Source organism: Rosa rugosa, chromosome 2 (assembly GCF_958449725.1).
Source record: "Rosa rugosa chromosome 2, drRosRugo1.1, whole genome shotgun sequence".
In the NCBI taxonomy this organism is placed as follows: domain Eukaryota; kingdom Viridiplantae; phylum Streptophyta; class Magnoliopsida; order Rosales; family Rosaceae; genus Rosa; species Rosa rugosa.
Window position 1 is genome coordinate 51,518,076 of NC_084821.1, and position 16,927 is coordinate 51,535,002.

The 16,927-nt window shown below is 37.7% G+C and overlaps 2 protein-coding genes across 3 annotated transcripts; both read right to left on the minus strand.

Annotated features, from left to right (window-relative positions):
• Window positions 1–9,791: 9,791 nt before the first annotated feature.
• LOC133730951 (F-box protein CPR1-like) lies at window positions 9,792–11,027 on the minus strand. The gene has a single exon (XM_062158447.1). The coding sequence runs from the start codon at window positions 11,025–11,027 to the stop codon at window positions 9,792–9,794; it is 1,236 nt and encodes a 411-aa protein (XP_062014431.1).
• A 1,163-nt stretch (window positions 11,028–12,190) lies between these two features.
• On the minus strand, window positions 12,191–15,020 carry LOC133732137 (F-box/kelch-repeat protein At3g23880-like). Of its 2 annotated transcripts, none has more exons than XR_009856956.1 (2): window positions 12,677–15,020; window positions 12,191–12,537 (listed from the first exon to the last, which is right to left on the minus strand). XR_009856956.1 is itself a non-coding variant. In XM_062159614.1 (2 exons), exon 1 carries the CDS (start codon window positions 14,931–14,933, stop codon window positions 13,695–13,697), a length of 1,239 nt encoding a protein of 412 aa, XP_062015598.1. In that variant the 5' UTR covers window positions 14,934–15,020; the 3' UTR covers window positions 12,223–12,537; window positions 13,682–13,694. The 2 variants fall into 2 exon arrangements, 1 of the variants encoding a protein (XP_062015598.1); XM_062159614.1 differs by having other exon boundaries at window positions 12,223–12,537; window positions 13,682–15,020.
• Between the last annotated feature and the right edge of the window lie 1,907 nt (window positions 15,021–16,927).

The following is a 16,927-nucleotide window of genomic DNA, read 5'->3' on the forward strand; positions in this document are numbered from 1 at the left end:
GGTTAGCGTGAAGTGACGGATTGATGAGAAATGGTTCGTTCAAAAGGCCAAAGGGAAAAGCTTCCCCCCAATTTGTGCGGTGAAATACGTTTTACCGCCATAGGTAAGTTTTGACTTTTAGTTTACCCCCTTGTAATTTTAGCACCATTTCTTTTCACTATCGCCAATTTTCACATTAAAAGGATCAAAACTTTATTAAGAAAAATTAATAATTGTTTTTTTTTTTTTTTCATTTACAATATCACAAGCTTATGAGCTTTTTGTTCTCGAATTCTATAAAAATTACAATTAGAAAATATCATGTACACGACAAGTGGAGTTATTATTATGAGTAAGAGATGCAATTGTAAGTCCAACATGACAAAACTTCTATGGCACTTGGGGAAACTTTCTATTACCCTTTTACGTACACGACAAGTGGAGTTATTATTATGAGTAAGAGATGCAGTTGTAAGTCTAACATGACGAAACTTCTATGGCACTTGGGGGAACTTTCTATTCCCCTTTTTTGTACTTTCAAATCATATGTAGAACAATTCAAAAGATGCTAAACTCTGGAATACGATAAAAAAATTTCTAATGTGCATTGGCTAATAAAGAGTAGACTTAGAGAGTGAAGACTATATAAAGATGGTATACTAAGGCCGATGTTGTTTAATCTTGTTTTTTAGCTTTTAGCGCTTCATGTAACCCAAAAGAAAAAGATAAATATTAAATCCATTCAATAATATGCACCGCTCTATGTGTTCGAGACTTCGAGTAATTTGTTCTTAGAAATCTAAAATCTGAGCAAATTGGAGTATGAAACTTGGATTTCCTTCTGGAATCAAGGCTTTAACGTTGGCATATACAAAGCAATTGTTTTCCTCACCCTGTGAAATCAAAACCAAACCAGGAGAAATGCGCTGTGTATACTATATGGTAAAATGAATGAAGAAGAGGTTGTTGGGTACGTTTTTGGTTTCATTTGCTTAAAAAGTATAATTACAAATTTTAGATGTGGATGGGTGCAAAAAGTTTGCTATATCCACTTTAATTAGCAGCTGCCATCACCTGTATCCGAACTGGCTCAATATTTCAAAGCGACAATTAGGCACACCTCCAATGATCCCCAATAGGGATCATATATGTGAATTATTAGATAGATATTGAGGAAAAACAATTCTTTCGTCAAAAATATGCTTCTCCTGATGAACTATGGCAACGTCTATATATAACATGAAAGATAAACATCGACGCACATATGCAGCACACTAAAATGGTTCTTCATAGCAATATAACAAAATACATAATTAACATCCACGATAAGTACGGATAGCAATTTCACATTACAGGCAAATACCATCAGGATAAACTAAGCAACGGATATTAAAAGACAGTAGATTGTGACTTCAGGACAGCAGTTTTATCGCACTTCACAGCTACAGAGAGCAGACTTGAAACTCATTAAACGTATATCCCAGCTGCAAATAGTTGAATTGAATGATGTTAACATATATGCTTCAGCAGCATACTATCTACATACATATATTTATGCACATATAGAAAGAGGAGAGTCCAATAATGATGGATGCAAGTATGCAACCATTCAAGTTTCAATGGTTCTTACATACATCTGATAGCATACTCTTACTACTTTGAGTCCACTTCATACAGGCATGAAAGATTGAAGTGAAGGTAACTTGTGCAGTTTACGGTTCGAAGATAGACGTAGATAGAATGAATAGTTGCTCAAGATTTCCAAAGCATGAAGCCTGTAAGATAACTTGGAGATACTTCGACCCAACAAACGGGGAAAAAAAAACCACTACAGGTACATACAGTCTAGATATTAAAAATGAATTTAAAACTGCAGAAATTAGAGCTATAAGTTATGCCACTACTGTCTCCTACTTTCAGTTCATGCTGCGGGTTTTCATAGTATCACCTTATCCCCTCTGGTCTAGTGCTCATTTCATCAGGTTATGTTATACTGATGTCTATCCAAATGGGAATGTACTATAAAGCAAAGCTAAATTGATTAAAATATCCATTGCATGAAAATTTGTATAGTTCTAGACCTGGACCCGGGAGGTATGCACCACACATGGAGGGAGAGGACGAAGCGTGCCCCAAGAGCCTGTGGATAGTGAATAATACTGAACTAAAGTCCTCGGGTAATGATCAGGTTGATCCACAAGAGATGTCACTCTCACAACCTTATAATCATTACCAATAGCATCATAACCCAGACCTTAGGAAGGGTCACATACTTTCTTATACTAGGGTTCCATATAACAAAGTTGTAAGCTTCATTCCCTAGATCATCAGCAAGCAAAACGAGCCCATCACAAGTACCCACAACACGAAAACATGAATTCTTCATTCTGTTCTTAAGACCAATTGCAAATCCAATGTTGCAGTACTAGTACTGAATGACTTCATTGTTATCATAGTGCAAAGAGTAAGAGTCTTCTTTGGACCCATAATTGTGGAGGAGAATGAGATGGGTGGCATTTTGGTCATTGAGATTGAGAGTGTGGGTGAGGTGGGTGCGGATAAAGCTTGGGTCTTTAATGGTGGATCTCCAAGACTTGCAGACAGAGGTGAATCTGATCAAGGATTTGATGGGTAGTCTGATCAGGATGGTGGGTATGATTTCTTCAGGGAGAGATTTGAGCCAATTTTGGAAGACATGAGTGATGGACAAACAAAGCTTAGAGGTGGATTCAGGGCTCAACAGAGACTTACCTTCGTAACAATCCTCCCACATCGTGAAATTGAGACGGAGAGTGAGCCTTAAGAGACGGAGTGAGACTGAGAGACCGCCGTTGTCTTAAACCCTCTATGGAAATGCATGTTTTTGGTCCGAAAACCCTAAGAAATATGAGGCCTCGTATTTATACGCTGAAGCCAAATTCAAAATTGCAAAAGCTTCCCACCAATTTGTGTGTATCACATTTCACCACTATAGTAATTCTGATTTTCATCTTGGCTCTAATTTCACCACCTTCGTTTATTACTAATTTTCGAGGGTCATACATAAGGGCATATATACTCAAGGGCTTTAGGGTGCCTCACCGTTGTTATTGGTGACGGTTGAAAACAAGACCGCCAGATGTTCGTTCAAAAGAGCTACTTGACGTCTTACCATTCTAACACGTTGTCATGGAATTCGATAAAAAATATTTCAAAAAAAGATAAACTATATTCCTTAATCAATAACATTATAAATATGAGAATGATACTGTAAATTCTCAACTCTAAACCGTTCTTCTCCATATATCTAATATGAAACCAATTGTTACAACCACCATGAGTCACCTAAACTCTAATTGAAATATTCGCTCTTTTTCACGGACTACTCATAAACCACCAATATCGAGAGTCGTGATACGTCTTTGTAGCCAACATTAAGAGAGAGTACTTCACCTTCTTCCACATTGTGTGTCAAAACAGTCAAACCACCGGTTAGGGCAGCTCACTAGCACATTGATAATAACATAATAACAATACATATCTTATGTAGTCCCTAAGAATAACGTCATATTGTCATAGCGTACAATGGCAAAGCGTCAACCCAATAACCCAAAACCATAACTCAACATAGTAGAGACTTGTTTGAACCAACCAAAACTCTAAAAATTAAACCATAACAAAAGTACGTAGAAAATTAAAGTACCTATGCTACCATGATCCGCAGCCCACTTCCAAGAGTCTGGCACCAACATTCTAATATGTTTATCAACAGGGCCAATACCGCCGTAGAATGATGGAAAGCAGCTTCACAAACCAAAACCTTGAAAAATAAACCTTTGAAAACAGAAGGACAAAAAAAAAAAAAAGGAAGAAAGAGAAAGTTCAAATGGTGGCACGTTCGATGACCAAAAAAGGCGTCCCGAAACAAGAAACAAGAGAAACGCTTATAGTGCCAAAAATACTTAACTACATTGTGAACCCCATATTCAACAAGGTCATAACTCTACCTTAACATGGATAACAGGTCTACCATATTCATGGTTAAACCCCCTGGCCACAACAAGGTTAAAAACATTTTCACCTCCTTAGTGGTTTTTAGAGCAGTTTGGTGCAGAAAGGAAAAAACAAAAGGACAAAGGAAAGAACAGAATACTCCTCTAGCTCAGAGCTCAAGGGCTATCTCTTACAGAAGTAGATGGAAAGGAGGATCCCTACTTAAATTGCTTTTCCATTTAAAGATCATGGTGACTTGATTATATAAGTTGATGGAAATGAGTATCTTTGTCTTAGAGAGTTTGATGACCTCAACTTATACAAAGAGTTGAGAATTTCATGTAAAATAGCCATGTACGTCTTGTTCTTTTGCTCTGTTTACTGACTGACAGTTGGGTATTGAACTTTAGAGATCTCTGAGCCCCCCCCCCCCCCAACCACAACTTCTACGTACAGTAGGGTTTATTGAACTTTTATTGCTAGGTTGGTCGTCTAGACAAACAAGAATTAGTCTTACGATGACACCAATCCAATGACTTAAGATATGGAGCAGCAATATACTAGGTGCGCGCATTGTGAACTTTTGCCAAAGAAAAGGTTGCATTTTTTTCAATTATTCATCGGCGACCTAATCATTTCCTCGACATTGTCAAATATTCATGCCAACGCAATGATCACCAACTCCCTCGTTCTTTCTCTTCCAATCTCTTTATTTCCTTACCATCAACCCACGTACATGTCTCTCTTCCTAATGCTTACGCCACACCCTACTCCACATCTCGTTGACACTGCAGTACCCCATCAATTTCCCAGATTGCACGAGCTACTTAGATGGCGTCAAGATCATTCTGGTCAGAAGTGATTGACGTCAATAATCTCGTGGTTGGCGAAAACGTGCCTTCATTGTCGATAAGGTGATAGATAGGGAAATATAGGGAAGGGAAGACGTTGCCGGTGGACTATGGCAATGGTATCCTTTTCATTTTTGGTCATTGCATGTCAAAGTAAAATACGGGTGATATGGACTTAAGGGAGTTGTCTGTAGGGGTGATCTTGAAAAGAAGTACAACTGTACAAGTGACCATGAAAAGAAGGAAATCATTTTCCAGCTAGTCTTACAAATTTCATTACTTAATGATCAAGAAATAGAAAAATCAATATCAATAGTTAGAGAAATCTGATTGGTCCACCTAATCATGTATTAAACGCCTAGCAGTAAGACGTCGGTTCGATCTGCTTGCTTTGTAAGCAGTTAGCTAGTTACTATAAAATCCATCCTCCTAATCCCTAGTCAGTAACATTAGTTTCTAAAATACACTCGCAACACTCTTCACGTACGCTTAGGGCAAAACAATTCTTCTAGCAGCAAAAGAATTTAGTTTTTCATTCATGGACGGAGGTTGTATGCTTCTTCCAGGCCAAAGGTTTTGCCCCATGGAAGATGAACTACTCATGTTCTACCTTAAGCCTAAGGTGAACGGGATGGAAGTGCCCGGCAACGAAGAAGTTATCTGCGAGATGGATCTTTACGGTGATCAAGATCCTTGGAAGATATGGGAAAGATTTGAAGCAAGAAGGGTAAACGACTTGAGGAGAAACAAAGATCTCTACTTCTTCACCCAAAAGAAGAAGAAGACTGCAAGAAGCTCACGTACAAGCCGAACGGTTGGGAGTGGCGGTACTTGGAAAGGCCAAAACGCAGCCAAGGAGATATATCTTCTTGATCAGAATCAGCAGCCAACATCTACTCTTCTTGGTTTCAAGAAAACCTACACCTACAAGAACAAGGGCTCTGTGCATGACGGTTGCTGGATCATGTATGAGTTTGAACTTGATAAGTCACAACTCCTGCACAAGAAACAAGTAAACAAGAATGAATACGTTCTTTGTTTGCTTAGGAAGAATGATGTACTGCCAGAAAAGAAGAGAAAAAGGCAAGAGGAGATGCTTGAAGATTATGTCGAGGACGACGATGGAGATAATTATATCGATCCTGAATTGGTTATTGAGGAGCCGCAAGAGAAACGACAACGTCTTCTACCATGCACTGATAATGTGCCAGCACCATCGTTGGAAGCTGAACAAGAGCAATTCTTGGTAAGCGACCAACAATTCTTGCAGCCAGCAACATCATTAGAAGCTGAACAAGAAGCAGTGCCCACACCATTAGAAGATGAACCACTTTTCTTGCAAGTGGATGAGAATATGGGACTCCAACAATTCGAGGCTGATCAAGGAGCATCGCCCTTGGAGTTGGCTGAATTAGAAAAGTGGTTTGAAGCTGAATTTTATGGTGAAAATGTTGCCTCTCTAGTTGAAGAGAATTCAGGACTGCAACAATTGGAAGCTGAACCTCAACTAGGAGAAGAAAATCTGGATCGCCAACTTGATGCACCATCATTTGCAGCTGACGGGATGATGAGTGACCTGCAGTCTCACCCAGAAGAAAATCCGGTGCAGCAAATGGGAGCTGAAGCCAATGTGTATGGAGGGAACTTGAGTGACGCTATGCTCGGTGAAAACTGGCCTATGTGTTTTTTGGATGATCTAATGATTGATGAGCAGCCAAATACCATGGAAGTGGGAGAGTCGAATGCTGCTAGCTTGTGCAGATTTTGAGTACTTTGCATTTTAGTTAACAGTTTTTCTCTTTTACATCGATTCCTAAGAGAATCGATTCATGTAAATTTCATGGGGTTAAAGCATTACGTCCCCCCCATTGTATCTTCAACTAATAATATGGGTGTGAGGGCCAAACCCCCCAGCTAGACTGGGTTCCAGCCCTCGTTCAAAAAATTTCATCTCCTTCATTCACATTTTCATACAGTATCTGACCAATATATATATAGGCTGAGGATTATGTGAAATTTAATAACTTAAGAGTGAACCATGGACAAATAATCATGAATAATTTTCAGATATGTGTACTGTACTAGTTTATGTCAAAATCTTCTCAGTATCATTACCGTTGTCCCTCATATGCAATAGAAAATAGAATACACCGGTACTATCAATTTCATTTTAATGTCATTGCTCATTAATTGAAAGACAAATCGTGTTCCACAAATTTACTTGTTCTCAGAATCGTACACATTACATATGTTTTAAATATTTTTCGACTGAATATGGAAAAGCGAAGACATATATAATTATGAAAGATTCTTGAGTAGCAAAGACAAAATTCCAGCCAGTTCTCCAGAGTCCAAAAAGTTCCACAATTGGATGCAGCTGGGTAACGTTAACTTGCGAGCACACAAGAGAGCATGTAACTGATATCTGCTTGAATTATCACATTAAGTATACGTACTATTACAGTCATTTACTCCCTCATATCTCCCCAAATTCTCTTTCTAAAACTGATAAGACCTGTAGAGAATTCATATTAAAAGCCAATACTGCAGATATTAGAGGCATGTAATGCACATGGAAGTAAAGTCTAAGTATTAATAAATAAATAAAATATGCACACAAGTTAGAGTTAAAAGTTATAGCCATAACTTTGTCATAATTTCAGTTTCCCATATTTCATCAGCTTACCATCATGTGATCAATTAACCTGGTTGGGAAAGGATGAGATTACCATCATGCCAACATTCTGAATATGCAGCACTAGGCTATGAAACTAAATGAGCCTTTTGAAAAAACTTTGTTGCAGTGTCAAAATTTAGCAGTCATGCCACAAAAAGCAAGCAAAGGATGAAGTTAATCAAAGAAAGAAAAGAAAGAAGAAAAAGCAGGATGATAGTCAGTGCAAAGTGCAAACTATTATATAGTTGACATCAGTAGTTAAAAGACTCTTCCTATTACTTCCGTGGGAATGCAAATGAAACTTCCACTCCACGTTTTGCATCAAGAATGTATAATTGGATAACTCTATTACATAGGTCAATGCTAAATTTGAAAAAGTATCCATTTCATGAACTACTGTACTTCAACTGCAACAGCTAGCAAATAAAACAGTCTAATTAAACTATAGCAGCATCAAGAGTTATATCAAAATTTTCCAAGGATGCTTTTTTCCCCATTTGGCTTTTTGCCAGTTTCTTTTTATTGATTGATTCAAGATCTTTCGCTTCAGGGTTCATGATTGTTCTTTTTTTTTTCTTTCTTACTAAAAATTTCCCTTGCAACATTCAGGTTAACTACAAAAAGCGAAAGAAAATCACTAATACAGGAAATCTTATAATATAATATCAACACCGAGCAAGCAAAGAACAAACCAATTGCAAGGCAAAGAAGGTAATAAATCAATCAGCATAAATAATATCAAACTCTCTGCCTGTGCTAAAAGGGAATGGTCATAATTAAGTCACATAATTAGCCGCATATGCATTTGAACCAGAACTCTAGAAGAGAACATAAAACAGAGGTAGCAAGTGCTATGCATATCACCACACCTAGTCTTGCCCTCAGTAACAAGCCGCATCTTTCCTGTTCTGCAAGACAATGCTCTCTTAATAATAGTCAACAGAGCATACCTGACCTCCACAATCCCAAGAATTTTGAACCCTTTGTTCACAAGGTCAAGTAAAAAGAATTCCTGGAAATTTGCTCAAGATTTCCAAGACATGTGATGTATACTTCGACAACAATAAAAACCTTGAGATGCAGTGTAAATATTACAAAACAAAACATAGATTTACTGTTTCCAATATTGAATAATGAGAGTTACAACAATTAGTTTGTCCTGCTTCCAGTTCCCACATTGGTAGTTTTTGAAGTATCACTTTATCAGTTCATATACCAGGTTATGTTATGATGCCTATTCATCCCACAAAATAAGCAATTGCTTCCTAATGACTTAATAATTTATGTCAGAAGTACACCTGAGTAGCAGCACAGAATGTAATCTGTGTATCAGTCATTTGAGTTTCATCAAATAAAGATCTACTTTGTTTGCGTTTCAAAAATCTACCAGTCATTTGTCTCATAACATTTAACAAAGCATGTTAGTAAGTTAAACATTTGTAATAGCAGAAAAGGTTAGACAAACAAAAACAAAAACCCAAAATATGTCAGTCAATGCAAAGTATTATAGTTGATATCAGTAGTAATGAACACTTTTCAATTACTTTCTCCAGGTTGTGCATGCAACTTCCTCTTCATTCTTCACATAAAGAAATCTAAAGTTAAAAATGAACTACTGTTATAAATCAAATCTAAATTGGAAAGTAGCATGACTAGCATCAATTGTATGAAGTAGTGAACAGGTTTATAATTCTATTACAATAGCTAATTGTAACATGTTATATCAGTTACACAACCACACTAGTACACCAGCAGAAAGAGTTGCACGGTCCCCTGTTTAAGGTCACACCAACTTGATGTTATATAAAGCAGAAAACTAAAAGCACTTATACAAGGAGGAATATAACTCTGTTTATTACTATTTTGTTTTTAAAGCCTTGTGTTCCAAACATCTATCATCAGTGAATGAATCCAAATTAACTTTACACCAAAGCTGAGTAAAATTTGGTAAGAAACTTGTCTTATGAGACATCACAAGCAGGAAAGGCAATAATTTAAGACAAGAAAATGAGGGGGAAAAAAGGAGAAAGAGAGAAACATTACCAACATTAACTTGACAACAAAACAACCAGAAGCTAAGTACAGAACCAACTGCTAAACTTGCACAGCAAAGAAAAGTATCACGCTTGCTCATTCATCCTGAATATAACCGGCAAAGGTATTAAAGCACATACAGAAAATCAAACTTTATTGCTGTCATAAAATTCAAAGTTCATAGGTCATACAAAATAAGCGGCATATACATTTGGACAAGAAACTAAAAACAATAGGAAACAGAAGGTATACACAATCGCCGAACCGTTTTTTTTCCCTCAGTAAGAAACACCATATTTCCTGTCAAGTAATACAAGGCTCTCTTCATAAGAGTCAACAGAGCAATACTGACCTCCATAAACCCCAAGAGTTTTAACTTTTCTGCTCATAATGTCAAGTGAAACTAGTTCGTAGCTGTCTTCAAGCACCAAAACTTCACCTATCTTCCTGAAACACAATGTCTTGGGTAAATTTCTTTGTGGAACTTCTGCACTGAGAATCATCAATTTGGTCCACGAATTCTCCATGCAGTACTCTTTCATTACCCATATATCAAGAAAATAATCGGTATGACTCTTGCGCCAATCAGTGAAGACAGCAATGGATTTCCCATCTCCAGAAACAGATATTCGCAATGCCAACGGCGGATCCCATTTCAGACTCTTGGGAAACATTATCTCTCGAAACAACTCACTGCCCACATCAAAAGCCAGAACAAAATAGTTGAAAGCATCATTTTTCTGGCGGATTGCAGACCAGTGAAGTGCCCCATTTACAAAAGCCTGGGCTGGGGAGGAAAACATTTGACACGGAGGAAGATCAGAACGAAGCCTGCTCCACGAGCCTGTGGCCAGTGAATAAACCTGAAATAGAGTTGGCCACTCATGGAAATTCTGATATTGATCCGAAAGCGTGACAAGTCTCACAACCTTATAGTCATTGCTTGTGGCATCATAACCAAAGCCAACAGAGGCATCACAACCACCTCGCAGCACAGCAGGTTCAGGAAGGTTTACAAACTTTCTTATACAAGGATTCCATATGATCAAGTTGTAACCATGACACCCTAATTCATCCACAAGGCATACTAGTCCATTACAAGTACCGACCACACGGAAACACGAACTGAGCATAATTTCCTCAAGATCACTAGGCAATTCAATCTTGCAGTACTCATCAAATCCATGGTTATCATAGTACAAAGAGTAAAGGTCTTCCTTTTCACCTCTAACGAAATCTCTGTCGAATAAGCTGCAAAATCTTTTACTACAAACACTGTGGACTAGTAGGAGGTGAGTGCCATTCTGGTTATTACAACTGACTGTGTGGCTAAGATGTGCATCAATAAAGCTAGGGTTTTGGATCAAAGATTTCCAAGACTTGCAGACGGAGGTGCATTTGATCAAAGACTTAATAGGTAATCTAATTAGGATATTGGAGATGATTTCTTGAGGGAAATAGTCCAATCTTGCCTCAGATTTCAATTCAATTGCAGCAAGTTTATGGTCATTCATGGCGGAACGAACTATAAAGACGGAGGCGGGGATTGAGAGGGATGTACCTTGGCAAGATTCCGGCGAGAGTGCTCGGCAGATGGACGGCGGCGATGGAGTGAGAAGGAGGCGTCGGAGTCGGCGAAAACCCTAGAGAGAAGAAGGGGAATTGAAATTGGGATTTTGGTGTGAAACTCTGAACTCAAGGTTAGCGTGAAGTGACGGATTGATGAGAAATAGTTCGTTCAAAAGGCCAAAGGGAAAAGCTTCCCCCCAATTTGTGCGGTGAAATACGCTTTACCGCCATAGGTAAGTTTTGACTTTTAGTTTACCCCCTTGTAATTTTAGCACCATTTTCTTTCATTATCGCCAATTTTCATATTGAAAGGATCAAAGGAACCTCATTACGAAAAATTATTGTATTACATCTCCGTCATTTTTAAGTGGGATGATTTTTTTTTTCTCTTTTCATTTATAGTATCATAAGTTTATGAGAGTCTTGTTCTCGGATTCTATTGAATTACAATTGGAAAATGTCATGTACACAACAAGTGGAGTTACTATTTTGAGTAAGAGACACAGTTGTGAGTTTAATATGACAAAGCTTCTATGGCACTTAGGAGAACTTTCTATTCCCCATTTTTATACCATCCAATCATATGTAGAACAATATAGAGGATGCTAAATTTTGCGGTACGATCGATAGAAAGTTTTCTAATGTGCATGGGCTAATAAAGGGTATACTCAGAGTGAAGACTATAAAGATGGTCCTCTAAAGCCGATGTTATTTAATCTTATTTTTTTAGCTTTTAGTGCGACATATAACCCAAAAAATAAATATTAGATTCATTCAATAATGCACCGCTCTGTTTGTTCAAGTCATTTGTTCTTAGAAATCTAAAATCTGAGCAAATTGGAGTTCGAAACTTGGATTTCCTTCTGGAATCAAGGCTTTAACATTGGCATATACAAGGTACTCCTTGCCCTGTGAAATCAAAACCAAACCACTTTAGCAGAAGAGATTGTTGGGTATTTCGTTTCATTTGCTCTAGTATAATTACAAATTTTAGAAGTGGATGGGTGCAAAATGTTTGCTACATTAACTTTAACAGCTGCCATCACCTGTATCAGAACTGGCTCAATATTTCAAAGCGACAATTAGGCACACCTCCAATGATCCCCAATAGGGATCATACATGTAAATTATTAGATAGATTTGAGGAAAATGAATTCTTTCTTCAAAGATATGCTTCTCCTGATGAACTATGGCAACGTCTATATATAACATGAAAAATAAACATCGACGCACATATGCAGCACACTAAAACGGTTCTTCATAGCAATATAACAAAATATATAATTAACATCCATCATAAGTAAGGATATCAATTTCACATTACAGGCAAATACCATCAGGATAAACTAAGCAACAGATATTAAAAGAAAGTAGATAGTGACTTCAGAATGGCAGTTTTATCGCACTTCACAGCTACAGAGAGCAGACTTGAAACTCATTAAACTTATATCCCACCTGCAAATAGTTGAATTGAATGATGTTAACTTCAGCAGCATACTATCTACATACATATAATTATGCATATATAGAAAGAGGAGAGTGCAATAATGATGAGATGCAAGTATGCAACCATTCAAGTTTCAATGGTTCTTACATACATCTGATAGCATCCTCTTACTACTTTCAGTCCACTTGCATACACAGGCATGAAAGATTGAAGTGGAGGTAACTTGTGCAGTTTACGGTTCACAGACAGATGTAGAATGAATAGTTGCTCAAGATTTCCAAAGCATGAAGCCTGTAAGATAACTTGGAGATACTTCGATCCAAGAAAGAAAGAAAAGGAAAAAAAAAAACACTACAGGTACATACAGTCTAGATATTAAAAATGAATTTAAAACTGCAGAAATTAGGCTATAAGTTATACACTTATGCCACTATCATGTCCTACTTTCAGTTCATGCTGGGGGTTTTCATAGTATCACCTTCTCCTCTATGGTCTGGTGCTCATTTCATCAGGTTATGTTATACTGATGTCTATCCAAATGGGAATGTACTATAAAGCAAAGCTAAATTGATTAAAGCATCCATTGCATGAGCCTTTTTATAGTTCTAGACTTCTAGCAGAACAGCAAATAATAACATGTTATATCAAGTACACTTAAGTAGTATCACCAGCTCCACAGAGACCACAGTCCACTGTAAGGCACTACCAAGCGGTGCTACATAAAACACAAAACTGCAGGGACTGATAATAGGAGCAGCATAACCATGTATTAACTTTAACATCTTGTCCAAATTTTTTTTTTTCAGCTCTGAGCTTGTTATGGGAGTAGGATTGCATCATTCCGATTAAACTAGTTAGGAAGTTCTGTTTTCAGACAACACAAGCAAGAAATACAATCAACTAACTACCTAAGACAGGAGATTCTATAAAACAACAACGAAAGCAAGCTGACAACAAGACACCCAGAAAACTAAGAACAGAGCAACTGTATACAAAGAAGAAGAAAAAACACTTGACAAGGATACTACTAAATCAATCAGGATACAGAATACTAAACTTTGTTTTGCACTAAAATTCAGTAGTCACATGTCAAATAAACTTAGCTGCATATGTATTTAAACACGAAGCCAGTTATATAACTTATCACCTTACCTCTTCTTTCCCCTCAATAAGAAATTGCATCCTTCCTGTCAAGCAAGAGTAGGCTCTCTTCATACGAGTCAACAAAACAAACCTGACCTGCAGAAATCCCAAGATTTTTAAACTGTTTGCTCACAATCTCAAGTGAAACCAATTCACGGTCATCTTCAAGTATCAACACCACTTCCCCACTCCTCCTAAAACACAATGCTTTGGGTAAACTTCTTTTTGGACCTTGTGGAGTGAGAATCATCAATTTGGTCCACGACTTCTCAACGCAATACTCCTTCATTACCCATATATCAAGAAAACAGTTAGTCTCACTCTTGCACCTCACAAACAGACCAATGGATTTTCTATCTCCCGAAACACCCAACCTGAACTCCAATAACTCATCCAGTTGGAGGCTCTCAGGCAGCATTATCTCTCGAAATGACTGACCTCCCACATCAAATGCCATAACCAAATACTTTATTTGATGATCATCCGTCCAACAGATAGCCAGCCAGTGCAGTGCCCCATTGACTAAAACATGGACCCGGGAGCTATTCACTAAACATGGAGGGAGAAGACGAAGCATGCCCCAAGAGCCTGTGGCTAGTGAATAATACTGAACTAAAGTCCTTGGGTAGTGATCAGGTTGATCCACAAGAGATGTCACCCTCACAAGCTTATAATCATTACCAATAGCATCATAACCCAGACCAATGTTAGCCTCATAGTCACCGTGTGTCGAAAACCTAACACTGGGCTTAGGAAGGATCACATACTTTCTTATACTAGGGTTCCATATAACAAAGTTGTAAGCTTCATTCCCTAGATCATCAGCAAGCAAAACGAGCCCATCACAAGTACCCACAACACGAAAACACGAATTCTTCATTCTGTTCTTGAGACCAATTGGAAATTCAATGTTGCAGTACTGACTGACTTCATTGTTATCATAGTGCAAAGAGTAGGAGTCTTCTTCGAACCCATAATTGTGGAGGAGAATGAGGTGGGTGGCATTTTGGTCATTGAGAGTGAGAGTGTGGGTGAGGTGGGTGCGGATAAAGCTTGGGTCTTTAATGGTGGACATCCAAGACTTGCAGACAGAGGTGAATCTGATCAAGGATTTGATGGGTAGTCTGATCAGGATGGTGGGTATGATTTCTTCAGGGAGAGATTTGAGCCAATTTTGGAAGACATGAGTGATGGACAAACAAAGCTTAGAGGTGGATTCAGGGCTCAACAGAGACTTACCTTCATAACAATCGTCCCACATCGTGAAACTGAGACGGAGAGTGAGCCTTAAGAAACGGAGTGAGACTGAGAGAGCGCCGTTGCCTTAAACCCTCTATGGAAATGCTTTTGGTCCGAAAAACCCTAGGAAATAGGGGGCCTTGTATTTATCCATGATGAAGCCAAATAGGAAAATGATTATTCAAAATTGCAAAAGTTACCCATCAATTTGGACATTTCACCACCATAGTAATTCTAATTTTTATTTTGCCCCCATAATTTCACCTATTTCGTTTATTTTTTTCAGACATCCTTGAAAAGCTGTTGAGATGCTCATTAGAGAGGTCACACATAAGAGCGTGTATATACATCTCGGATTTTGGGGTGTCTAGCTACCGATATTAGTGACAAGTGAACACCAAACTTCTATTGCGTAAGCACATACCCACCCGAGAGAGCTACCCGAAGTCTTACCATCCGACAGTTTACCGTGGATGTTCATAAAAATTTTTCTTTTAAAAAAAAAGAAACTTTATTCCTTAATCTATGTCCTATAGGAATTGCCTTCCAATCACCAATATGGCCCCAAAGGCCCAAACAAAGCTTAGATACCAGTCATACTACGGTACTGCTTAATGGAGACTACTTGATGAGTGACTTGGAGGGGCTAATGAATGATGAGTAGCTAAATACCATGGAACTTGGTGACTTGAATGATGCCTGCTCAGAACTTCAGATTTTGGGTACTTTGCATTTTAGATTTTTATTAAACCTTTTTTTTTTCTTTTTCATCAATCTCTAAGAGAATCAATTCATGCAAATTTCATCGGGTTAAGGCATTAAGTCCCCTCATTGTAAGTTCAACAAATAATATGAGTGTGAGGGCCAAAACCCCCAGTTATAGCCCGAGTATAAAAAATAGAGAATGAAATCCACACTCTCAAATTTATAATCCACTCTAGCTTTTCTTTTTTGGTTGAAATTCTTATAAAAAAATAATTTAATTTACCGAAGACAAATTATAAATTAATAAAAAATGAAATATAGAGTATGAATCGTAAAATGAATAATATAAATTTTCCCCCTAGAGATAAGTTTTTGAACAAAGAAGATAATTTATTGATCAAATACGATTAGAATCGTACAAAAAGGCATCCAGAATGAAGTCTGGAGCCTGAGTAAACCATTCAGATTGAACAACTAAATCAAAACTATGGCTAGCCAATCGATGAGCTACTCTATTGGAAGTTCTAGGTGCATGCGACAAATAGATCTGAGGAGAGTGACTTAGTATCTTCAACAATACTACCCAAAGAAGAGCAATCTTCCTCTGCTGAGTTAATAGCTTGAGTAGCTACCAGACAATCACTATGGATTATTGTCCTCGTTACATCCAAAGCTTGGAGAAATTCCACTCCAGATTTTAATGCCAACAGCTCAATATGTAAAGCAGAGGTGATGAACTGTTTTCGGAGAGAGAAGCCTGCAATAAAGTATCCCTTATGGTTACGGACCACTCCTCCTACACCACCATAATTTGCTGAGCTGATGAATGAACCATCCACATTCAATTTCGAAAAAAAGTACTTTCTGGAGGGAACCAATGTTTCACTTGCTGAACCCCTACCATAGAACCATTATCACCAGAAGAGTTAACTTTGGAATACTCATGAAACATATCAATATTTTTGTTGGAGTGATAAGTTGGAGTGAGCCATGGACAAAATAATCATGAACCATATATCAATATTTTTGTACTTGTATATGTCACATTCCCCCCAGTATAAATTTCATTACGAGTCTCATTGCTGATTACTCAAAAGCCGAATCATGTTCCACAAGTTGACATGTTCTCAATGTTAAAAAAACCCCTTTCAATTGAATATGGTAAAGCAAAGACACAATGAAAGATTTCAGAAGTAGCAAAGACAAAATTTTGGCCAATTCTCCATATTCCGAAGGAACAACATTTGGATGTAGTTAAGAAACTGTACCTTGCAAGCACACAAGAGATCGTGTAAATGACTAAGATAGAGG